Here is a 25,173-nt window from a genome sequence, read left to right on the forward strand (position 1 = left end):
ATGTGAGGAACTGGTGTTCCCAGTTATGACTGAGTTGGTTCATAAGCTTATCAGCATCATAAACAAATATTTCTTACATAGCCATGGACACCTTAGCTCTGAAGAGACCATACAGATAACAGATCAGGCAGATGACTACACTGCTTAACTATCAAACCTAAGCAACCAAGACCCAGATTAGAGCATTTTCCACTGCATAGAACTGGAGAGGAAAGCCAAAGCCACATACCTATTGCGTTTTCTCTCTTCTGCAAGATTTTCTGTATAACCAGAGGTCTGGTAAATCGGGCTTATGTTGGGCCTCGTAGAAATTATGCTAATAGGGAATCTGAAGTACATTTGCAAAATGAGGACCAATACAAGGCCTGGGATCCTCTCCCTACACAGGAGCAAAGGATAATGTGGAATGAAGCTATGGAAGCAGGTGATTTTCACATTCTTAATTTAAAAAAGAAAAAAAAAAGAAAGGTGGATATTGGCCAGCTTTAGCTTAGTAAAAGCATCACCTAGTATGAATGTCCTCATTTGCTCTACCATAAAATCACCTGAGGCACTCGTTAAAAAATAAAGGTTCCTAAGACTTGCATTTAATGGTTCTGATGTCATCCAGGTGGGTTACAAATGAAAAATGCCATATATCTATAAAAAGGAAACTATAGTGATCTAACAAAGTGAAAGAAGGGTTTCTGGTAAGTTCCCTGGGTTTTGTAACAGTAGGTGTTTTAGTGGCAATGTTTTCACCAATTCACCAACCAGTCCTGAAGCGGCGAACTCAAAAATCGCAATTTTTAAATTAAATGACCTCCCCAAACACCCTCAACCTCCCGCCCTCCTCCTCTTTTTTTTGGTGGAGGGGCTTTTAGTGAAGGATTCTTGCTTTTCTATATCTCATGAGTCTACAGAACTCACAGCCTGGATACCTTTTGTTTTAGAAACTTCACTGAATCCATCGGCTTTCGGAAGAGACAATTTCTTTCCAAACCATTCTGAAGATATAAAATTATTCCTTATTGAAAAGGACTGTGACCTCAAAAGGAGGTTGTCAAGTCACCCACATTTCCTTACAACTCCAAGAAGGATTAACAGAAAAAAACCCAAATGCTTTGAATGCTTACAACTTGACTGGTGAATTAATTATATGTCATTCAGGGACATTCAAAGCAACATAAACTATGTAAACCACTTTCCTAACTGGTCAAAACACGAATATTAAATACATGTAGGTCAGGGAGAGATGAAAACTGAGAAAGTTTCATGACTGACCTCAACCAACATCTGTAAACTACATCTTTTTTCTTCCTAGAGAATGAAAGCTGATCTATTTACTCCCGGTAGAGAAGAAAGGAGGACGGACGTCCAGGTGCTACCAGAAAACCATTCGTGAGGACATGGACCAGTGCTAAGGTCACAGCCCACCTGAATAGAACTTGAAATCCAGGCACACCCAGTCCAGGGGAGCCCTGGGTTCTTCCTGAACTTAAAACACCCGGGTAAAAAAAAAAAAAAAAAGCTTCACAGATAGAGGTGTGGGGACGCCGGTCCCCTGCCCGCTGCGAGGTAGATAGGCCAGGACAGCCTCAAAACAACTCCAGACGCTTCGGGAGCCTGAACCTCACTCGGCGGGGGCGGCGCAGACGTCCACGTGCGACACGGGAGCTGCAGAGGCGCCGGAGCCCGCGCTTTTGCCCGTGCGTCCCCGACCCCCTCACTGCCGCTCGGGGCTCCGCGTTCCCCCTATGCAAAAGGGGACCGTGCTATGTCATCAAGGACTGATGCGAAGAACCCAGAAGGCGGCGTCAATAAGTAACGAAAGAGTAAGGTTGGCCGCGCCTATTATCGACGCTACCGAGGCAATTACTGCAACCGAGGCTCGAGAGTTAGAGCGCCGGAAATGCAAACTTTCCAGGGGACCAAACTCATCCAAGCCCCCTAAGGAGACTGAGGAGACCTCTGCCCGCGCTGGGCCCCGCCGCCGCCTGAGGTCCGCGCCACCTTTCCCGCGGCAGGCGCCAGGCGGGGCGGGGCAGCGGCGGCGCGGGCCGGGCGGCGGGGAAGGGCGGGAGCGCGGGCGCACCCGCGGGCCACTGCCCCAAACGGCTGCGCTGGGCTCGCGGCGCCGGACTCCGAGCACCGCAGCCTCCGCCACCGCGACAGCCACTTCACCTCCGTCGTCGCGGCTCCCGGGACAGCCGAGCCCCGCCGCGCTCGCTCCGGGCGGGCTCACCCTCCGCGCGGGACAGGGGGGCGCGGCGCGCAGTCCCGGCGCCCTCCTCGCCTCGCCGCCGCGCTCGGCCCGGGCCCCCCCTCGCGGCGCCGGCAGGTGGAGGCGCCCCGTGCCCCGCTCCGCAGCCCCCTCCCGCCGCGCGCCAGCCCGCGGGCGCAACTTTCTTAAAGGGACAGGTAGCCCGAATCCGCATCCACCTGGGGCCCCGTCTCTGCCTCCAGGCCGGTCCCACGCTTTGGGGGAGAAAGGGGGTTGCCACAGATCTCTCCGCCCGCCCGCCCGCCCGCCTCGTTTGCCCCAGGCCAGGGACAGATTACAAGTTTTAATGCACCCAGTCTCCTTTTGCAAACTTAATTCCCTTGGCCGAAATCACCCTCCCACTGCTCCTCAACGCATGCTCGCGGGCGTGCAGTTGTTACTGTTGGCAAAGTTTGAAGAGGGGTGTCCCTACTCCTGCACCCCTCTGGCCCATCCCCCTCACACACACACCCAGAACCCCGGGGCGTGGAAGGCTCGCGGCTGCTGGGAAACACCCGCTGCAATCCCCTTGACCCTGCCCTGTAACTGACCCTTGGGGAAAAGCCCCCCGCACTGCTACTGCGCATGCTCTGAGCTGGACAGCTCCAGAGAGGGAAATTTAAAAACGGTTCGAGCTGCGACGGCGGCCAAATTGCGGAACGCGAGGGGCGAGCGCGAGGGAGCCCCCCTCCGGAACCCCTGCTCGCCCCAGGAGCGCCGGCAGCGGCGGCCCCGCGAGGATCGGCTTCAGGTACCGCCTTGCAGGGTCGGCTTTGCTCCCTCCTCCCGGGCAGTGCCGGGTATTGCATTTCGAGGATAGAAACCCGGGCGCAGGGGCTGCGGGGCCGCCTCCCCCTGCTTCCTTTTCCTCCTTCCTGGGAATCCCTCGATGGCTTTAGGGGCGGAACTGAGAGCTTTTGGCTCTATTGGTTTTTATGTTGGTTCAGGCTTGGAGTTGGAGAGACTTAGGGAACTCAAAGATTTTTATTTTTTAAGGGAGTGTTTGTGTGTTGCGGGGGTGGGGGCAGTTGGATTGGTTTTCCAGTATGGGCTTGTGGCATTTCTGAAGGCATTTCCAGGGTGGGAGCTTTCGGGGATTATTCCCTTTGCAAGTGGGAATTTGTTCCCCCAGAGAAACATACATGTCACATCCAGCTGCCCCTTATTTTCAAAGTGATCATAACCAAACTGAGGTTGAAAATATAAGGCTTGGAAGGAAATCGGTTTTTCTGATTCCTATTTTGTGAGTTTACATTTTTCACGGTTTGACATTTGGATTCTAGAGGCTTCCCCTGCCCTTCCCCCATTAATTCGAAAGAATCTGGAATTTCATTTCATTCTCTTCATTTGCTTCTAAGAGCCTGTAGAATTGCCCTGAGAAAGTGACCTGAGATGCCCAGGAATCCTCTAGAACTTTTTTCCTTTAAAGAAAACAAAAAGTGTTCCGTGAGCTGATGGCGCTCCATCTTTCTGAATTGTGGGAAAACTGTGGGTTTCTGCCCTGTCCATATTGTCGCTGATGGGAGCTTTGTTTTCTGCTTGTCTTTTCCTAAGGAGATGATAGAAAGTGACATCTCATCTATAATGTCAGGAATTATTCGAAACTCAGGGCAAAATCACCACCCCTCTTCACAGGAATACAGGTGAGGGATCCAACAATAACAAACGCTATATTTTTAATTGCTGAAAGTGTGTATATGCTGTCTATGGTTTCTGAAACTCCCCAAGACCTATTGCTATGTTCAATTCTGTGATTTTTGCAGGAGAGCTGGAAGGTCTTGATTTCAAAGTTGGTCTTGCTAAGGGTGTCTGGGCCACAGCCTGGCCCAGTGGGACCACAAAATGTCTGCTGTCTCCTGTCCCCTCCAAAAGAGGTCCCTTTCTGCATTTGGCGCTTGATACTGTTTGGGCATCCTGGTGAATGTTAAGATGAAAACAGCAGCTACTGCTTCCCCTCCGGTAGCCTTAATGGGGGCTCTAGGAAATGCTTCCCCACCCCCTACCCGCTCCAAAAATAACCTTCTGGGAGGACTTGGCTTATATCTTCCGTGGTTGTTAAGAAAGTAGTCAGATCTGCTGTGTTCTCAGCCAGGCCTTGTGACATTCAGTAAATCCTTTGCCCTGGGCCTTACTTCCTCATCGTTTAAATGATCCTGTTGAATTAGATGATCTTAAGGTTTCTTCTAGGCCTCCTGTGTTTGAAGAGTAAATTAGATGGAAACTGAGGCCAAAATAAATTATTTCTCGAAACAGGGTGAAGCGCAAGGTACCAGTGAGAGGATGCATGGAAGCCTTCAGAGAGCCCTTCTCTTTTTTTTTTGTCTTCAAACCTCATAGCTGAAAAGGCCTTTAGGGGTCAACCAGTCTGTGCATTGCCTCTTTTTTTAATAGTTGGGGAAACTGAGGCTAAGAAAGGAAAAAGGGCTTGTCCACAGACCCCAGGAGGGAAAAGGAGGAAAAGGAAGGACATAGAGTCCCCTCATAGCTTCTCTCCCCTTAAGGCCAGGGAGGCCTGACCTGGTTTCCAGGACTCCCCTGACAAAGCAAGCAACATGTCTGTAGGTTGAGGGGGTGCAGTCCAGATTATGGAATGGGGACAGGACCAGGGCTGGCCTGGGAAGAGCCGGCTGTCACCTCCGATCAGTCCTGTTTACCCAGGGGTTGTCTGCCCCCCCGGGGTCACTGCAACTCACCAGCAGTGCCTGCTGGGGCAGACCACAGCCCCCAATTAGAGGGAGGCTGCTTCCTGAGGGCTGTGGGCCTGGAGGCTGCCTTCTGAGATCCAAATGAGGACACAGATTCAAACAGATATTTGCAGAGAGCCTGCTGTGTGCAGAGCTGGGGCCAGGTGCGTGGCAGTTTGCAAGCACCTACTGTGCGCCGTACCCCATCACTCACCTCATCTCGGGAGGCTGCTCTGATGAGCCCTGTTGTACAGGTGAGGAAACTGAGGCTTGGAAAAATGAAATGGCTTCTCCAAAGACCACACAGCCAAGGGCCTCTAGGCTTCCTTCCACACTCACAGGATTTAAATATTGCCAGGTGAGTTAGTGGCAGTGTAAGGGTTAGCAGCTTGGGCTCTCAAGTCCATTCTAATCCTAACTTCTCTGGCAGTGTGGAGCTCTCTGAGCCTCAGCTTCTTCATCTGTAGAATGGGGATAGAAATAGCACCTACTGCCTGGAGTTGTTATGACAATTTAGTAATAATTTCTGGCTCTCCCGTTCACCAATTATGGGCAAATTCACCTGTGAACTTCCATAGTTTTGTACAATGGGGTTACTAAAAGCTACCTCTGGAGGGTTAAATGAGATATGTGTTATATTATCTACTAAGGTGCCTGACACCCACCAGGCACTGAATGTATCCAGGGCGAATCTACCTCTGCCCTCCTAGCTGCAAGCCTGGGCAAGCTCATCCTTCCTCCAGGCTGGCTTTAAGAGCTCAAAGACATTGAATCTTACTGTTGCCTAAAGGCACCCCTTAAAAACACAGGAGATAGGGGAGTCAGAGAGTGAGAACAAGTGCTAGGACTCAGACACGTGCAGGTTCAAAGCCCAGCTTGAGGCAGGACTTGTGACTTGCTTCTGTTTCTCATCTTTAAAATGGGCATGATCAGGGTTCTTCCCTCATGCAGTTGCTGGGAAGCTTAAGTAAATAAACTTGTAGAGCAAGAGACGCATAATTAGTAGTTCCTGTTGCTGTCACCACTTAGTTACATTAGAGAGTACGGCTTCCTGCCAGAGACCATGGAGGGCTTTCACGGTGGGAAGTAGGGAGGAACTTAGAGGGAGGGAGAAACCCTGAATCCAGATGCCCAGGTGCTGCCCAGGAGGGGTTCCCACCAGACTCAGCCCCGGAGTCTTGGCCCGTGCATCTGGGCCACTCAACTGACAAACTGTCTGGGGCACTGAGCAGCTGCCCCTCTCCAAAAACAGGGCAGGGCAAGCAGAGAACTTCTTAGGGGCCTAGCAATCCCTTGCCAGTCCACTGCCCAGCTAGCAGGGGTCAGGGGTGGAGGGGTAGGGAGGAGAGGCCGGCCTGTTCCCATCAGCACAGGATCCAGAGGTGCGCAGGCTCCTAGTCTGGCACAAGCCTTTCCTATTCATGTGGATTCAGGGCTGGGTTTTTGTTTTTTGGTGAGACAGTCTCACTCTGTCGCCCAGGCTGGAATGAAGTGCTATGAACTCAGTTCACGGCAACCTCCACCTCCCAGGCTCAAGCAATTCTCCTGCCTTAGCCTCCTGAGTAGCTGGGATTATAGGTGAGAGCAACCACACCCAGCTAATTTTGTATTTTTAGTAGAGACAGGGTTTCACAGTGTTGACCAAGCTGGTCTCAAACTCCTGACCTCAAGTGATCCGCCCACCTCAGCCTCTTCCCAAAGTGCTGGGATTTTAGGTGTGAACCACTGTGCCCAGCTGTGGTTTCTTATATCCAACAGCGAGAGTATCCAGAAAACAAAATAACATCATAATAACAATAATAATAATAGTAGCTAGTGGTTTATTAACCCTTTACTGCCTGCCTGCCCTGTGCCAGGGTCTTGGCATAAATCCCCATCAAATCCCCCAAACCACCCTATGAGGGTAGCACTCTTGTGCCCATTTGGTGAATGAGGAAACCAAGGCTGAGCCTGTTGAAATGACTTAACAAGATGCCACAGCTCGTGATGGATACAGTGGAGACTTGGCCCCAAATTTGTTGTACCTTGAGAGTATTCATAACCATCATTTGTGACCACTGGCCCCAAGTCCCACTGGCCATGAGCACAGGTGCTGGAACAGAAGCAGCTGCTCCATCACCTCACCGCCGTGTGACCCTGGCCGAGCCATGCCTCTCTCTGAACCTCAGGTTCTTCATCATGAAATGGGGCCGCCAGAGACCCCGACGTGCAGGTTTGCTGGGAGTATTCTGCACCTCCAGTGGGTCAGGGCGTTCAGAGGGGCCTGGGAGAAAGTGTTTTCTTGTGGAGGGGGAGTTTTATGATTACATAGTGACTCCCTGCTTCCAACCACTCCCGTTTTTCTCCCCAAATAATAGCCCAGGAGAAGTTTATGGGCTTCTCATTCGCCCTCCCACATCTCCAGAGAAGGGCTCCAAGGACCACGCAGCCTGCGGCTCCAGCCTCTCGGGCAGCCGCCTGGCTCTCCATCCCCCTGGGGCTGTGTTTGGCCGTTAATTTTCAATGGTGTGTGCAGGAGGGCGGGGGGTAGCAGCTAGAGGCGGCTGCCCTGTCCCTGGGGAGCTGTCAGGAGTCAGTGGCGGGGCCTAGACAGCAAATTGGCAGCAGCCTCTCAGCCCCGCTGCCGATGCAGGGGCAGGGGACCGGGGGTGGTCCTGACCTCTTGGGCAACGGTAAAAAGGCTCCATGCTCAATGTGGGTTAGCTGCATTTCTCTCTAGCTTAAGAGGTGGGAGGAAAGTCCACCCTGAGAGGTGCTAAAACAGAATTATTAAGTACCTACTGTGTGCCAGGCACCTGCAAAACATCTTAGCAAGGGAAGAGTCTCATTTCATCTTTTTTTTTTTTTTTTTTTTTTTTTTTTGAGACAGACTCTGGCTCTATAGTCGGGGCTGGAGTGCAGTTGTGTGTTCTCAGCTCACTGCAACCTCTGCCTCCCGGGTTCAAGCAATTCTTCTGCCTCAGCCTCCCGAATAGCTGGGATTACAGATGCCCACCACCATGCCCAGCTAATTTTTGTATTTTTAGTAGAGACAGGGTTTCACCATGTTGTCCAGGCTGGTCTTGAACTCCTGACCTTAAGTGGTCCGCCTGCCTCGGCCTCCCAAAGTGCTGGGATTACAGGTGTGCCATTTCTTTACAGTAACAACCATGAGACGGGTACTGACATTATCCCAATTTACAGATAAGGACACTGAGGCCAGAAGACATGACTTGCTCAAAGGCGCACATTTATGAAGGGGCAGCGCTGTACGTTATTAGTCGCCTGCCCCCACCTTTTGGAATTTATTCTAGAAGTCAGGTCCAACAAGCGCCTTTTACAGTTTGGGAAACTAAGGCCCAGAGAGACGATGGAAAGTAGGCTTCTGGCTTCTTGGACCCTCACCTTCTCTCAGGGCCACCAGGCTCAGCGGTCCTCCTTCAGGATCCTCGTGCTGGATGTTCACTTCCCAAAATCTCAGCCCCTGCTCTAAGAAATGAGGCCACCTTGGGGGAAAGCCCTTCCCCTCTCTAGATGGTGGTTCTCTTATCTGTGAACTGCAACACTGGGCACATGGTAGATAAAAATTAATACATATTTACTGGATAGATAGATGAATGGACAAATATCACATGAAATAACATATCCATGGAAACACAGGCTTCATGTTCAAGGGATGATACATTTCTCTTGAACCCATACTGTGTGTGGGGATAGTTTATACCATGTGGCTTCACCCATCAGTTGTGATCTCCTTGGAAGGGGCTCCATTTCTCAAAGGCAGTAACCATCCCTATGTCTTCCCATCCCTTCACCCTCAGGGTGGAGAAGACAGCTCCTCAGGTGACCTTATGGGCAAGGAAGATAAGTAGCCTCTCTTCAGTCCACGGTCCAACTCTCTATCCAGGTCTTCCAGTTTCATCCCTAAAAAACACATGTGTGCGTGCACTCACACACACATACACACTCTAAGTCCCAAGCCGACACTTGTTCTAAAAAGGAAAGATTCTTTTATCCAAATTCCTAATCAGATCATTTCACACTACACTCACTCTTGGCCAAGTTGGGAATTTCTGAGCTTGCTAAGTTGTATTTGATTTTCTTTTTCCTGTACGTGGTCACAAAAGATATGTTAGCTAAATAAACATCTCCATGAAATGCTTAGTCCCTCTTTGTGTAGTGGTTGGATTGGGAACAAGAACAGCGTTCAGTGATGTGACAATTTCTTACCAACCACATCCCAAGAAAGCAGGCGAAACCGTGTAGTAATCAGGGTGGAGTTGCCGCCCGGGTCGGGCGGGACACGTCTCTGAACCCCTGAAATGGTACCTGAGCCCCACCCTGAGACAATATTTGTCAGACAGACCCCTCCTAAATGACAATGCAGAGGAGAGAATGAAGTGGAAAGAAAGAAATTGGTTTGAGCTCCTAATATGTGTCTGGCTTTGTCTTATAGGTTACCTGATCTTACCCTCCCATCTGCCCCCCGTGGTGAGAATTATTATCATTCCATTTTACATTCCACCTCTCTTTACAGAGAGGTGAAGTGACTTGCCCCAAATCACACAGCTACAAAGGGGTTGAGATGGGATTTGAACTAAACTCAAGATGAATATTCTTTACTCTGTACAATTGCTGTATCAACCTAAGGAATCCCGAGGTAGGAAATAAAGAGTTAATTGTGGTCTGGACTTCAGCTATGTAGGCGAGGATTCTCACAGAAACCATAATCCATCCATAAATATGTGTGACCTTGTGTGGGCGCCTGCCAGGCTCTTTGGCGAGTTCGTTGCATTTCACCTTTATAGTAACCGTCACCGGACAGTGGCCATGGGGGTTCAGTTCACACTGGGAGGACAAATATTTGTCAAATGAAAGAATGAAAGGCTCAGAGCTGGCCGCTGTGGATCTTGTAATGAGGTGTAAGACACATTCATCTTTGTCCTCCTGGCATTTAATATCTAGAAGGGAGGGATGGGTAAGAACAGATGCCTGAGTTCATTAGCGGGTGATCATGAGTGGTCTGTGCTATGTGTACATACTGACAGCGCTAACCATTTCAGGGGAAGGGAAGCCTGGAAGATGCTGGACTGTCTGGGAGGGCTTCCTGGGGGAGGTGGTGTTTAAGCTTGGCAGGAAATGGATGGAGATTGAGGAATGCAAGATATATTAGCACTGGGCTGAGGGATTTTTCTTTCTGACTCTAGCTTTCATACTTTAGAGTATGTTAATAGATGCCCACAGGGTGTCAGGTCCTATGTATGCCAGGTGCTAAACAAAACAGAGGGCTTCCTGGTCCTTGCCATCCTATGGCAGAAAGACTGGAAACATGTATAAATAAATATCTCATTGCAAAATGGTAAGTATTCTGTGGACACACACAGGAAGAGATAGGGAGGGCCTGGGAGGGCCTCTCGCAGGAGAGGTTGAGAAAAGAGCCAGCTATAAATGAGTGCATGGAACAGCATTCTAGGCAAAGGGAACAGCCTGTGCAATGATCTTAAGATGAGTGAGAATTGGAATGTTTGAGGAACAGAGAGAGGGACAGGTTGCTGGAGCAGAGAGAATGGAAGGAGAGGGGTGGGCAGGAGATAGCTGAGTGCCAGGTCAAGGGGAGGAGCTTGACTCTCCCTCCCTTGGTGGGTTTTAAGGACAATGACAGGTTCCGATGTCCCTTGTAAAAGATCACTCTGGCTTCTGGGTGCTAAATCCATTCCACAAACAGTTATCCAGTGCCTACTTGGAGCCAAACAGGGTACCTGTGGTTTGCCTACCCTGAACTAAGAGGCAGGCTCTGTTCTCACCTCTGGCACATGAGGATGCTGGGCTTCAAAGGCCATTGAGTTATCTGCCCAAGACTTCCCCGTTAAGAGTCGAACCGGACTGGAATGCAGGTCTCCCTGGTCCCTGTCCTCCTGTTCCCTACCAGCTCCTTTCCTCCCTCCAGCAACACATTGATTAATTAAGGACACTGTCCATTAAAGTGGGTTGGATTGATCTCACAACCAGCATAGGATGGAAGCCATGGACTCCAGTGGTTTCTTGCCTCACCCAGAGCCACCACAGAGTCCCCTGACAAGTGACTGTGACACCATGGCGATACCTGGCAGCTGGATTTTTTAAATTTTCTTTTTAAAATTTTTTTAGAGACAGGACCTTGCTCTGTCACTCAGGCTGGAGTGCAGCAGCACAATCATAGCTCACTGCAGCCTCCAACTTGTGGGCCCAAACAATCCTCCCTCCTCAGCCTCCTAAGTAGCTGGGACCACAGGCATGCGCCACCATGCCTGGCTAATTTAAAAACATTTTTGTAAAGGCAAGGTCTCAGTATGTTGTCCAGGCTGGTCTTGAACTCCTGGCCTCAAGTGATCCTCCCGCCTTAGCCTCCGTAAATTAGAGGATTACAAGCATGAGCCACCACGCCTGGGCGCACCCAGATTTTTTAAATAAATGATAGGATGAGGGTTTGCCCTTCCTGCATTTCAGCCAAACTGGTAGAGCAGCTGAGTGAAGAGGCTCCAGACTGCGTGACCCTGGTTCAAATCCCGGCTCCTTTGCAGACATGCTCTGTGGCTGAGACATGTCACTCATCTCTCTGGGCCTCAGCCATCCTATCTGTGAAATGAAGATGACAGGTAGTGACTCCTGTAGGCTGTCAGGAGACTGGAGAGTTTTAGACCTGGGGGTTTGGCAGGAAGGTGGCACGCCATGCAGGGGTCTCTCCTGTGCATTCTGGAGTCAATCGGAAAGTTATCTCCTCGGATGCAGAGTTTCTTCTGCTTGCCAGAACAGTGCCTGGCAAGTAAGAGTTCAAGAAATGCTGTGGAATAAAGCAGACACTTACCGGGTGTTGGACACCCTGCTGTCAGTGCTCTTCACGGGGCCCATGTCTCCATACTCTTTAGGAGATGTTTACTATCGTGGGACCACTGTCACTGGGCTGAGCACCCCACCTCATGGTGGGGTGACTTCGTCCAATCCTCACCATACCTCGTGAGATGGATGAGCACTAGCACTCCCATTTTACAGATGTGCAAACTGAGGCTCAGAGAGGCAGACAGCTGCAGACAATTCTCACAGCTGCTAAGTGGCCAGACCTAGGCCTGGCTGACCCCAAGGCCTATCCTGGTGACCACTACACTGCAGTGCCACAGAGAGAGCAAAGGGGGACCTGGGGCTGGTCTGCCCGGCTGGGATGGGCTTGGGATGTGGCACTGCAGCGCTCAGAGCCTTCTGAGCAAAACTCGGAAGGGCACACGGGTAACACCTGTGAAGTAATAAGCACATAGTAGGTACTTGAGAAATGGATTACACCAATGATAGAGTGTGATTCTGACATTGATGTTCCCAGGGTGCCACCTCAATCCTAGCTCAGATCTGTCTCAGGCCTTGAATGCTCCATGTTCCATCCCTTCAAAAGGCGACCCTACCCTTCAGCATCCCCTGCCTCCTGGCAGAGGGGTGCTGCCTAAAGAGGTTGCAGTGGCTCTGGTGGCATTCCAGATGGGGAAATCGAGGCCCAAGGGGGGAGGTGCTGGAGGAGTACCCGGGGCTGCTGAAGCTTGGGGATTTCGCGAGGCCACCTGGCTCGACCTCACCTTTTCTGTTAAAGGGGGTGATGCAGCCTCTAGCGTCTGTGGGTGTATGCACGTGTGCATTTGCTGCACGTGTTGTGTGCGCATGTCTCCATGTGTGTAGTGTGTGTGCACACATGCGTACATGTGTGTGCATGTGCATGTCTGTGTGCATATGTGTTTTGATAAGGAAAATATGCTCCTGCAACAGCCTGAGCTATGAAAAGCCGGAAGTGCCCTTGGGGCAGGGGGAGTTGCTGGTAAACTACTGGATTCAGGGGGATTCTGCAGCTCCAGATAGGGCTTTTATGTTCTTTTTGCCTAAAACACTCTGTTCACTGATGAGGGCTCCCTGTGGGTGACAGATCACCCACGTAGTTTGAGAAAGACACATTGTCAGGAGTTGCCCTGGGGACCCTGAACTAATCGTTCTGCCTGCCTTCTCAGCAGACCAGATGCCTCATCTGATCTGATGCTTAAATACATTATTGATGAACTGTTGTCATTTTCTCTTAGACAGCTACCTTAGGGTAGCTGCTATTATTATTCCCACTGTCTATACAGTGAAACTGAGGCCCAGGGCAGATAAGTCACCAGCCCCAGGTCACACAGCCAGGAGAAGCTCACACCTGTGGCCCTGAGGGACCGTCTACTCTGTTGCTGCTGCTTTGTAGATGGGGAAATTGAGGTCTGGACAGGGAAAGGTGTGTGCCCAAGAGGACGGAACTTTGGAAATGTGCCCAGGGGGCCACCTGCAGGTTTCTCCCCGACAAATGCCGGGGTCTTTGTATCAAAAGGAAGCTTAGATGGGCTCATCTTTCATCCAGCAGGGGCCTGGCAGTTCATCCCCTCAGCTACTGCTTGGATAGGTCTGGGACAGGGAGCTCGCAACTTTGTGAGTTGCCCTCGTACACAGCTCCTGTGTTTCCAGAGCGCTTCCCTGTAACCTTGCTGGTGGTGGGGATGGCAGATGGGAGACTCCTTTTATAATGAAACTCAAAATTCCATGAAATCAGCTCCTTAAATTTCCAGGTCTTTATCAATTTTCCGGTTGTTTTAGGGCAATGTAAGAACACCACAGATTTTTTAACATCAAGGTAGAAAAAATTGTTTCAGACCACTGCCAGCTGGAACTTCCTCCGCTGATGGAAACGTTTCTTCTTTGCACTGGCCATGTGCGCCAGGCAGCACTTCAAACGTGGCTGGTGGGCCGAGGAACCAAATCTGAAAGTTTGATTTTATTTTAATGAATTTAGATTTAATTAGCTGCTTGTGGCTGCCTATTGGGGAAACACTGTGAGGATTTTCTAGATATCATAGAGCACCAGGGATTGGTTTCGTGAAAGACAGTTTTTCCATGGACTGGGTGAAGGAAGGCGGATGGTTTCGGGATGAAAGTGTTTCACCTGATATCATCAGGCATTAGATTCTCATAAGGAGGCTAGGCGCAGTGGCTCATACCTGTAGTCCCAGCACTTTGGGAGGCCAGGGCGGGTGGATCACTTGAGGCCAGCCTGGTCAACATGGTGAAACCCCATCTCTACTAAAAATACAAAAAATTAACCAGGCATGGTGCCGCACGCCTGTAATTCCAGTTACTTGGGAGTCTGAGACAGGAGAATCACTTGAACCCCGGAGGCAGAGGTTGCAGTGAGCCGAGATCATGCCACTGCACTTCAGGCTGGGCAACAAGAGCGAGACCGTCTTAAAAAAAAAAAGGATTCTCATAAGGAGCGAGCAACCTAAATCTCCTGCATGTGCAGTTCTCAATAGGGTTCACACTCCTATGAGAATCAATCTAATGCCGCTGCTGACCTGACAGGAGGCAGAGCTCAGGCACCTGCCACTCACCTCCTTCTGTGCAGCCCGGTTCCTAATAGGCCGTGGACCAGTGCCAGCCCTCGGCTTGGAAGTTGACCTCTGTAATAGAGCACATTTCTTCAGCCAGGGACAAAGGACAGGGGTGTTGTGGCCAACCCAGTGTCTGGAGGTGGGTGTCCTGGTTCCACTCCTCCCTGTCTGAGTGACCCTCGACAGGCCTGTTCCTCTCTGGCCTCAGTGTTCTCATCTGGCAAATGGGAAGGTGATAACAGTCCCTGCCTGATCAAGCTCTTGCAAGGATTACGTGAGATCTGGTGTGAAAGCGGCTTTAGCTCAGGGCTAGGCGCACACCAGGGGCTTGTCCATCCCATGCCACATCCATGCAGGGACAGCTGACCCCAGGGGAGTCGGGGCGGGGCAACCAGAATGCTGGGCCTGTTTGCTCATCTATGTCCATCCGTGGGCACTTGTGGAGGAGCCTTTGTGTGCCTGGTCCTGTGCTGGGCACTGGGTGTTTGGCTCCTCCCCTGAGGGGCGTGAGGTTCCCTGGTTCAGCATCAGGGTCTCCAGGGGCTGCCTGCACCCAGCAGGGGACTCAACCCCTGTCCTGTCCTGGTCTCCTCCCTGCCAGACCCTAAGGGACCCTCAAGACCTGAGGGTGCAGCCCCTGCCCTCCCTGGGACCCCCAGTTGGGCTCAGAAGAAATTTGTGGCCAACTAGAGTACTCCCTGGGGCTCAGAGAAATGGGGGATCCGATGGGGAGACACTGAGAAGTGCAGAGAAGGAGAAGGAAAAGCATCTATTGTGAGGGAACAGAAGGTGTGGAGGCACAGAGGAAGGCACTTGGAGGAGGGGGGAAGGACATTTGGCCCCAACTGAGACCTTTAGTGCCATGGAGGCTTGTCACACCCCACACCTGGGTGAGAGCACGGGGGTTGCCTGAACAGGTTGGAGGGTGGGATGGGGTCACAGCTCTCTAGCACTGGGTGTGCAGGAACCACCTGAGGCTGGATGTGTTAATTTCAGGTACCACGACCTCATCCCCAGAAAGCCCAGAAAGCTCTGGGCGACCCAGCAGTGGGGCTGGTCCCGTGCAGGGGACTGTGGGTGAGTGGGGTGGAGGCAGGTCCGTGGGAGATAGGGGGCCCTGGACGCCACGTCAGAGAAGGGGGAAGAGGAGAGGCTGGGCACCTATCAGAGCTCTCACGGGTGCTCTGCCTCCTTCGTTGTTGCCTCCATTCCGCAGATGAGGACACTGAGGCTCAGGAAGGTTAGGAAGCACGTCAGATGCCACCAAACCGGAAGGGCAGGGCTGGAACTTCCTCCCGGGGCCCCTGAGTTACAGTGACAGAGAGACACAGAAGAGGAAAAGGGGAGTCAGAGATGGAGGGAGAGCGGAGGAAGCTGGTGGAAGGAGCTGGGCCTTTTTGTTCTTTTTGAGATGGAGTCTCTCTACGTCACCCAGGCTGGAGTGTAATGGCACGATTTCAGCTCACTGCAATCTCCGCCTCCCGGGTTCAAGCAATTCCCTGCCTCAGCCTCCCAAATAGCTGGGATTACAGGGGTGGGCCACCACGCCCAGCTAATTCTTGTATTTTTAGTAGAGAGGGGGTTTCACCATGTTGGCCAGGCTGGTCTCAAACTCCTGACTTTAGGTGATCTGCCTGCCTTGGCCTCCCAAAGTGCTGGGATTATAGGTGTGAACCACCACACCTGGCCAGAGTTCGGTCTAGAGGGGGCGTGCTGACCTTTTGGCAGATAACAGAGGTCGAGGTGGCAGGGGGCTGGTGGGTGAGACATTCTCATGTAGACCCTGGTGCGTCAGCCCTGGCCCTTGCCATGCACAGGAAGACATTCCTGAATGCCAGAGAGACCCTAAGAGACAGCGAGAAGCTAGCCAGCCTTCGGAGCCAGTGAACTCCCACCACAGTGCTCCTAGTGCCCACATCCACTGCAGGCGTCCAGGGTTCTGGCCGGGGCCACCCGCACTGAGGCAGACATTCTGGCATGGGCAGTGGGCACAAGAGAGGACAGACCACCTCTGGGATGCCTGGGGTAGTGGGGAAGCAGGGGCCTGGCCATCGACCCCAAGCTTGACCAGCAAACCCCCAAGAAGGGAGATGGGGCTGCAGCTGTGCCGAAAGTCAATAACGCAGTGGCTCACCTCATCCTATGCCAGCCAGGGAGCGGAGCCTCAGGGACCTGCAGTGACTTGTCCAAGGTCACGCAGCTCAACTCGGGCCACAATGACTTGAACTCAGATCTGTCCAGTCAAAGCCTGAGCTTTGCCTGTGCCCCCTGTGGGCTGTCCTTCCCCAGAGCATAGCTGGAAGTCCCAAGGGTCGGACTTCAGGGTCTGAGCTGGGGCCCCAGCTCTGCATTTTAACTGGCTCTCTGGGAGATGCCAGCTTACACAGTCCCAACTGAGAGCCCAGGACCCAGGGTGGGGCATCTCCCCTAGAAGACGTCCGATCTCCACCTGTAGTGCCACATGAACAATGGGAGGGAGGCAGACAGACCCGGCTTCGAGTCCTAACTGCCTCGCTTACAAGCAAAGGGATTTTGCTTTTACTGGACTGACCCCAGCTTCCCTGTACATGAAGTGGTACTGTCTACTCTCTGTCCTTGTCCTGGGGCTGTGTCGAGGTCCTGAGGAGGCAGAGGTCAGCTCTGTGAGTTCAAAAAGGATGGATGTGACTCTCACTCACACCAACTCTTCATGCTGGTAGCTGGCGGTCAGCCTGTTTCAACCAGCCAAGCAGACATTTAAAGGGCACTCACTTTGGGAGGCTGAGGCAAGTGGATCACGAGGTCTGTCAGGAGTTCGTCACTAGCCTGACCAACATGGTGAAACCCCATCTCTACTAAGAATATAAAAATTAGCCGGGTGTGTTGAGGTGTGCCTGTAACCCCAGCTACTCAGAAGGCTGAGGCAGGAGAATCGCTTGAACCAGGGAGGCAGAGGTTGCAGTGAGCCGAGATCATGCCATTGCACTCCAGCCTGGGTAATAAAGCAAGACTCTGTCTCACAAAAAAAGGAGGTGGGGGCACCCACTGTGTGCAGGGACATGGGGCGATACGGGGCTTGGGGCCAATACTCAGTGAGCCAGAAGGCAGGGTGATGGGGCAGAGACCTAGACCGTGCAGGGCTCGCTGGTCCTAGTGAAGCATAGAGGGCAGTCAGGGTGTAGAGAGGGTCCCTGTGCTTGGGGTCTGGGCGGCAAAGGCTTCCCAGAGGAGGTGCTGCTCTCGGGGTAGCAGGAGCCTGCACAGGGAGCCAGGACCCAGCCCTGGTCCTTTTCCAGACTGAGATTGGGAGCGAACTGATCTCTGCTTCCCAGAGGTAACGTAAGAGGGGGGTCTGCTGCTGTCTGCGGGACGTCTGGGCTGAAGAGGCCAGCAGTCAGACTTTGCAGTGAGGGGTGGGCATGGGTGCAGGGGAGGAAGCAGAAAGGGCATTTCTGCAAGGGGAACGCAAATGCAAAGGCGCGGAGGTGCGCCCTGCCTGCGCCTGCTGGGGGCTGCGGAAGTGGGGCTGCGGGAAGGGGAGCCAGAGGGGCTCACAAGTAGCCAGAAAGAAGAATCAGGTTAGCGCCATTGACTCAGCCCAACTAGAGGCTCTGCCATGTGCTAAGGCTTTATGCATGACTTCATGTCCTCCTCGCTCCATGGGGAGACAGGCTCCCAGCATGGAAGTGACCACAGTCATCCTGAGTTTCTTCATGTGTCAGATGGGGCTGCTGTATAACCCAGGGTCTGGCACACAGGGTGTGCTCATTACATGGAAGTGCTTAGTGGTAGCAGTGCCTGGGGCATGTCCATGTGACCCCAGACCCCAAAGCTTCAATGTACTTCCAGCGCCCTGGCAACCTGGTGAATATTACTATGAACCTTAATGTTGGTATGAATATTAATAGCAGCTAAATATTCATATTACATTTACTGTGAGCCGCTGTTCCAAGGGCTTTACATGCAATCCCATATTTCTTATGACAGCCTATGAGATAAGAGCTATTGTTTTCCCCATTATACAGATAAGAAGCTGAGGCTCAGAGAGGTTAAGCCAGCGGTCCACAGGCACACAGGCAAGTGGAAACCAGGCTTAGAATCCAGAGCCCAAGCATTTAATCACCACGGTACTGCCTGTTTACCTGCTGCCAGAGATTCTGCCCCACAGTGGCACCTAGGAACCTGGTTTATTTACAGCCTCTCCGCCCGCACTATTCAGGGAGCTTTGGAGGGCAGCCACCTTGCTAAACCTGCCAGCAAGGACCATCGCCACTTCTCCTTGTTACCTCAGAGCCAAGGAGAGCAGCCAGGGCAGTGGGGAGCCACAGCAGGTTACTCAACAGGAGCATGGCTTGCACCACCAGGCGCTAGAAGGTTGGCTGGCCACTGGGTGAGGAAGGGAGGGTGGGGGCTGGCCTCACCCCCAACAGCGGGTGGCACACCAGGCTCTGCACCTGCACCTCACCCCATGGTCTCCCAGGCCCTGAGGGGACAGATGGCATCGCCCAGGCCCAGGCCGTGGCTGTCACTCGGCTAGATGAATTACGAGCAGGCTGGAGGGGTGGCAGCCGGGGGGCCGCAGAAACTATTGCGCCGAGACCCTGGGACAATGGGGGCCACGTGCCATGGGGGCAACAGTCGTTTGTCACACAATAGGATGCCGGGGGACAGCAGCCGGGCCAACTGCTGCCACTGACACGGCCGGCCGCGTTTTCAAATAGTCTCCGGGCCCTGTTTCCCTACAAGGCAGCCAATCGCGGGGGCAGCCAGGCGGTCACCTGATGCCAGCTTCGTGGGCCCAGGGCCGGGGCCCTGCGACAGCTGAGCAGTGTGGCCATGGCAACGCTAATTGTGGCCCTAAAACACAAGAGGGGAGAGATGGGGAGGAGCAGCAGGGAGAGAGACAGAGAGGGAGGAGGAGGGAGAGGGCGAACGTGAGGCCAGGCTGGCCCAGCAGACGGAGGGAGGGAAGGGTCCGGGCCTGGCGCAGAAAACCAGGGCAGGCTGTGTCGGTGTCCCGCCTCTCTCTGCCCCTCAACCCGTAAGGCTGTTTTTGAAACATGGAGCTTAGAATTTAGACGTGGGGCTCTTGGTGACGACACAGAAAGCCCCTGGCTGCAGGGGTGGCAGAAGTGGTGGGTGTGGTGCAGACTCCTGGGCTGCTCTGCACTCATGTCACAGAGGGACCCCGATGGTGTTAGACCTGGTGCTCTTGGAGTCACATGGCAAGCGTGACTTTGGGGCACTGGGGAGTGCCATGGCTACACCACATCACCCACCTGGCTGGCACCCTCAATGGGCGGCTAGTTTACATCCAAGACAAGCAATGTTTGCCTGTGAATCTATGGTGGCTGGTGGGCGTGGGTCCTCACTGGAGCCTTCTGGGGCCCCCAGGGGTCAAAGTGAAGGGCTCAGGCATCAGGAGGCACTGACTGGGTCTCAGCCCCACCACCTCCTGTTCTGTGTCGCCTTGGGCAAGTGACTCAGTGCTCCAAGCCTCAGTTTTCGCATCTGTGCAAGGGGAGTATGGGCCCACCCTCCATTTCACAGCTGCTGTGGGGATTGTGCAGGACAGCGCTTGTTGATGCTGAATCCAGGCCCTGGCAGGTAGCAGGTACTCAGCTGCCTCAGCACACGGCGGGATCATCCACAGAGACCGTCCCCAAGTTCCACCATCCTCACAGCTACGGCATGGCAGGAAACTGCCCTGGACGTGGAGTCGGGCGGCTGATCCCGTCAGGGCAGCTGGGACCCTGACACAGGCCCTGACTGCTCTGTGCTGTAGTGTCCCATAGTAGGTAAGCTCCAACCATGCCTCAGTTTCCCCATCTGTAAAGTAGGAATAATAATAATAATAACACCTGCCTCATAGGGTGACTGGGAGTGTTAAAAGGCTTGACCGGTGCCTGGCACATAGTAAGTCCTCAGCAAACATTGGTGTGTATTATTTTTGTGGTTGGTGCTAAGTAGGATGCATTAAATGGGTGAAGGAAGGAATGATGAGGATGCAAGATCTGGCCACCGAAAGGGATCCTGGTACCAGGTTCCCATGCCCAGTCTTGGAGATGGGCAGGTTGGAGGACTGGCGTGGCTTGGGGAGATGAGGTACATTCAGGGGGTGCTTCCAGAGGTCAGGGCGCCCCCCCCCCCAGGAGCTGGCCTAAGCTCCCCCTCCCGCCCGAGCTCTCTGCTCCTCTCTGCAGGCTTCTGGCCACTACCGGCGATGATGACCTCCCCGGGGACCTGCAGTCACTGTCATGGCTCACGGCGGTGGACGTGCCTCGGCTGCAGCAGATGGCAAGTGGCCGCGTGGACCTGGGCGGCCCCTGTGTGCCACATCCACACCCAGGTAGGCTCAGGGACAAGGTGAGCAGAGGGGAGGGTGATATAGGAAAAGAGGTGACTCCCAGCCCTGTCACCCACCCAACATGTGGTCATGACCCGGTCGCCCAGTCTCTCTGGGCCTCTCTTTCTGCATCTGTAAAATGCGACTAATCCTCCCTTCCTTAGAGGGGTGCGGATCATCATTTGCTTAACTAACTGTGTGCCAGGCCCTGGGTAAGCTAAGGTTTCTGTGAATACAGTTCTGCTGCCACACTGGTGCGTCCTGAACCTCTAGGACAGTTGGCAAACTACAGCCCCTGGGCCAAATGCAGCCTACGTGTTAAGAATGGGTTTTATACTTTCCAAGGATTGTAAAAACACAGAGACCATCTGGCTGGCAAAGCCTAAAATATTCACCATCTGGCCCTTTACAAAAGACGTTTGCTGCCCCCGATCGAGAGGATTCCAAGAGGTAATACGTGGAAAGGGCTGAGTGTAGGGTGTGGCACACAGTAGATGCTCAATAAATGGCAGCTGGTTGCAATCATAGCAAATGGATAAAATGCTTAGAGACACAAAGTATTGAAGAAAAGCAAAACAGTAACAAAACAATGACCGCAGTATATTAAAAGTACCAGTGGTTGGCTGGGCACAGTGGCTCACGCCTGAAATCCCAGCACTTTGGGAGGCCAAGGCGGGTGGATCACAGGTCAGGAGTTTGAGACCAGCCTGGCCAATATGGTGAAACCCTATTTTTACTAAAAATACAAAAACCAGTCAGGCATAGTGGCAGGCACCTGTAATCCCAGCTACTCGGGAGGCTGAGGCAGGAGAATTGCTTGAAACCGGAAGGTAGAGCTTGTAGCGAGCCAAGATCGCACCACTGCACTCCAGCCTGGGCCAAAGAGAGAAACTCCGTGTCAAAAAAAGAAAAAAAGTCCCAGTGGTTGAAAACTACTTGTCTAGGATTATTTATTTCATTGGGCAAAGCATGTATAGCAGGGGTCAGCAAACTTTCTGTCAAGGGCCAGGTAGTAAATGTTTTAGATTGTGTAGATCATCTTATCTCTGTCAAAACGATTCATCTTCACCATTGTAACACAAAACCAGCCAGAGACAATATGTCAACAAATCGGTGCAACTCTGTGCCAATAAAACTTTATTTATAAAAACAGGCTGTGGGCCAGAGTTTGGCTGCCAGTCAGTTTGCCAACCCCTGATCTAGAACCCCCGGGGACAGCTGTGTGAACCCGGTCAAGTCCTTGCTCCTCTGAGTGGTTTCCACATCTGTAGCAAAAGTGTAACAGAACTGCCGGCATGGGACATTGTAAGGATTCGCTGCAGAAAGTGCCTCGAAAGCAGGAGATGTTTAATAAATGGTGAAATAAAGACACCTCTTCTTTCTCCATTGTGCCTGCTGGGCACTTCTGTGGGCCTGTTGCTGTGCCAGGCATTTGGAGCAATGTGTGGTATAAGATGCGGTCGCAGTTCTTAGGGAGCTGGTTGTCTGGTCAGAGAGAGAAGGACAAGACAAACAGATCTAGGGACAGTGGCAGCCAGAACTCAGGAGAGCTGAAGGACCCAGAGGGCTTCCTGGAAGAGGTGGCCCTAGGGCAAGACCATCCTGCATATCAACTTCGCTTGATTGATTAGAGGTGGCTGCCTAAAATCAGGCTGGTGCAGTAAGACTCTGTGATGGGTTAGCAATGTCTGTCATAAGCCCAGCACGAGGTGGGGGAAGTATGTCTGCTATTCTCATCCAGGGCGGAGGAGCAGGGTTTGGCAATGGGGAGAGGAGGCACAAAGGCATTCTGGACCTAAACCTAGAGGCACTTGGGAGCCATGGCATGTTTTTGAGGAAAAGAACAACGAATTGGCATTTTAGCTTCATGAAAGATAAGAACCGAGGTATTACATCATCATGATTATCATTTATTATTGCCTCATGTTTATTGAGATTTTATCATGTGCCCAGCAATGTGCTAAGCACTTGATAGACATTATCTCATTGAACCCTCACAGCAAATTTATAGTTAGGGGATATCAGTAGTCCAAGGACAAATGGGAAAACTGAGGCCGACCTAAGGTTACACAGCTGGTAAGAACGCACTTTTCAGCACTACACACCGGGGAAGTGATCTGCCAAGCACCTAGTACCCGCCTGGTCTGAGGAAAGGGGCTGGCTCTGTTCTCTGGAGACACCTGGGCACTGGGCCATTCCTGGTGGCAGCCACCATTCCTCTGGCCCAGCGGCATCTCTGTTCTTCTCTTCTGCAGGTGCCTTGGCTGGGGCGGCCGACCTGCATGTGGGAGCCACTCCAAGTCCCCTTCTCCATGGCCCAGCAGGCATGGGCCCTCGAGGCATGCCAGGTCTGGGCCCCATAACCGGCCATGGAGACAGTGTAAGTGCCAGCGCATGGACTGACAGCGGGCAGTGCCCGCCAGACTGGGTGTCCACCCTGACCCTCTGCCTCCTCCTCTTCCTGCCCAGCAGATGAGCCAGTTCCCCATGGGGACCCAGCCCTCATCCGGCCTGCAGGACCCGCCACCTCTGTACTCGCCTGCCACCCAACCACAGTTCCCGCTCCCCCCGGGCACCCAGCAGGTACCAGAGGCTCAGGGGAGCCCTGGACTCAGCAGCAGAAACCCCGCCTTGGGCTAGCCAGGGATCTCTCTGAGCCTCAGTTGACTCACCCAGAACATGGGGATAACATTCCCCACTGTGCTCATGACACAGGGTCATTCATTCCATTCCCCAAAACTCTGCCCTGTGTGGAGACAAGATTCTTTCCTGCATGGTTGTGAATCCCCACACGAGGCGTTTTGAAACTGCGGTGGGGACGGGGTTACTGTGACGTATGTTTTTTCTCACCTTCTCTCTCTCTCTGCCACTTTCTCCCTGCCCCTGCCTGTGGGAAGTGCCCTCCTGTGGGCCTCTATGGCCCCCCATTTGGGGTGCGGCCCCCGTACCCCCAGCCCCACATGGCTGTGCATTCGTCTCAGGAACTGCACCCCAAACACTACCCCAAGCCCATCTACTCGTACAGGTGAGGTCCAGGGTGGGCTGGGTCAGGGCGAGGGTGGCTTCAGGAGAAGAGGGATGAGGCTGCCCTCAGAGCGTCTTAAACAGCTAGGTGTGGCAGCCCAGATGTCCAAGGGGGAGGTTTGGGGAGTGGGGAACCCCCAGGTGGGAGTTGTTCTCAGGAAGGACCATCATAGGGCCAGTCAGTCTCCTAGGTCAAGAGCCCACTGCAGACCCGAGTCCAGTGCCCCACTTCACCTCATCATTCACAACTGTGTGGCCTTGGGGAAGTGGCATGACCTCTCTGAGCCTCAATTTCCCCAAATGTAAGAAGTCATCAAAATAATAGTACTGTATACCTCATGGGAATTTGGGGAAGGGGAAATAACCTAGGTAAAGTCTAAAGGCTCATAGCCATTAAAATTATGGGGATGGGATAAAGAGGGGAAAGGGTAAGATTTCTTAAGTCAGTACCAGTGGTTGAGCCCAGGGTCAAGGAGAAACGGCAAAGGGTGGGAAAGACATCGGGCCATGAAAAGGTATCAAGAGCTCACTGTGTGTGAGTGTGTAAGATCAAGAAGGGCAGGCTTCCTGGCAGAGGAGGCATTGGGCTGTCAGCCTGAGACCCTTTCACGCCTGGCCTGCCCTGCCCCACCTCCTGCCCCCAGCTGTCTGATCGCCATGGCTCTGAAGAACAGCAAGACAGGCAGCCTGCCTGTGAGCGAGATCTACAGCTTCATGAAGGAGCACTTCCCCTACTTCAAGGTGAGAGGTCCCAAGCCAGGTTAGGGGTGCTGGAGCTGCCCTGGTCTCTTCCTGGTGTTGCCAGAATCCAGGGCTGGCCCTTGGCCAAAGTGGACCACCCTCTTGGGTTCCCAGTTATGTCTGTGTATCTGGTGGTTAGGATATGTACCTGTATACTCACATAGAAGAAAGTCAGAAAGAGACAGGGGCATTTGAACTGGGCTCTGACAGTTGAATAGGAGTTCGCTAGGCATCCCAAAGGGAAAAGGGTAGAGGCACCAGACTAGTTACTCAGGACAGACTTAGTACAACATAATGACGCAAAACAACAGAATTGGCAAGAGCCTTCACTTCTGAGCCTCAGTATCCTCATCTGTCAGGTGGAGAATCATCCCAAGCTGGCAAGGTCAGTGAGGAGCTTGCATATAAAGGGCCTGGCAGCTTCCCACATAGGGTTGGCCACTTAGTAATGTTAGCCTTGTTATCATCACAGCAAAAAGTGGAGCAGGAAGTTAGAGGGTACACCAAGCTGTAGGGTTTCTGGCCTGGAAAATGTCCTTAGCAGAAATACGGCAGCACAGTGTGTGTGTGTGTGTGCACGCACACGTGTGGTGTGAGATGCGTTGCGATACCTGGTTACCTGGCATTTAAAAATAATTTCCTGGTGGTGCACACCTGTAGTCCCAGCTACTTGGGGGGCTGAGGTGGGAGGATGGCTTGATCCCTGGAGGTTGAGTTTGCAGCAAGCCATGATCATACCACTGTACTCCAGCC

General features: G+C 52.7%; 1 protein-coding gene across 1 annotated transcript in view; it reads left to right on the forward strand.

The window, feature by feature from the left end:
- The first annotated feature begins 3,799 nt into the window (after positions 1-3,799).
- Positions 3,800-25,173, forward strand: part of FOXN4 (forkhead box N4) — a 30,283-nt gene continuing 8,909 nt past the window's right edge. Inside the window, exons 1-6 of the mRNA XM_064379490.1 lie at positions 3,800-3,885; positions 20,513-20,658; positions 22,911-23,035; positions 23,128-23,238; positions 23,553-23,680; positions 24,324-24,420. Coding sequence (XP_064235560.1) covers positions 3,800-3,885; positions 20,513-20,658; positions 22,911-23,035; positions 23,128-23,238; positions 23,553-23,680; positions 24,324-24,420 — 693 coding nt within the window. The remainder of the gene's footprint in view (positions 3,886-20,512; positions 20,659-22,910; positions 23,036-23,127; positions 23,239-23,552; positions 23,681-24,323; positions 24,421-25,173) is intronic.

The sequence above is a fragment of the Aotus nancymaae genome, unplaced genomic scaffold (genome assembly GCF_030222135.1).
Source record: "Aotus nancymaae isolate 86718 unplaced genomic scaffold, 86718_ANA_hifiasm-v0.15.2.pri h1tg000021l, whole genome shotgun sequence".
Lineage (NCBI taxonomy): Eukaryota > Metazoa > Chordata > Mammalia > Primates > Aotidae > Aotus > Aotus nancymaae.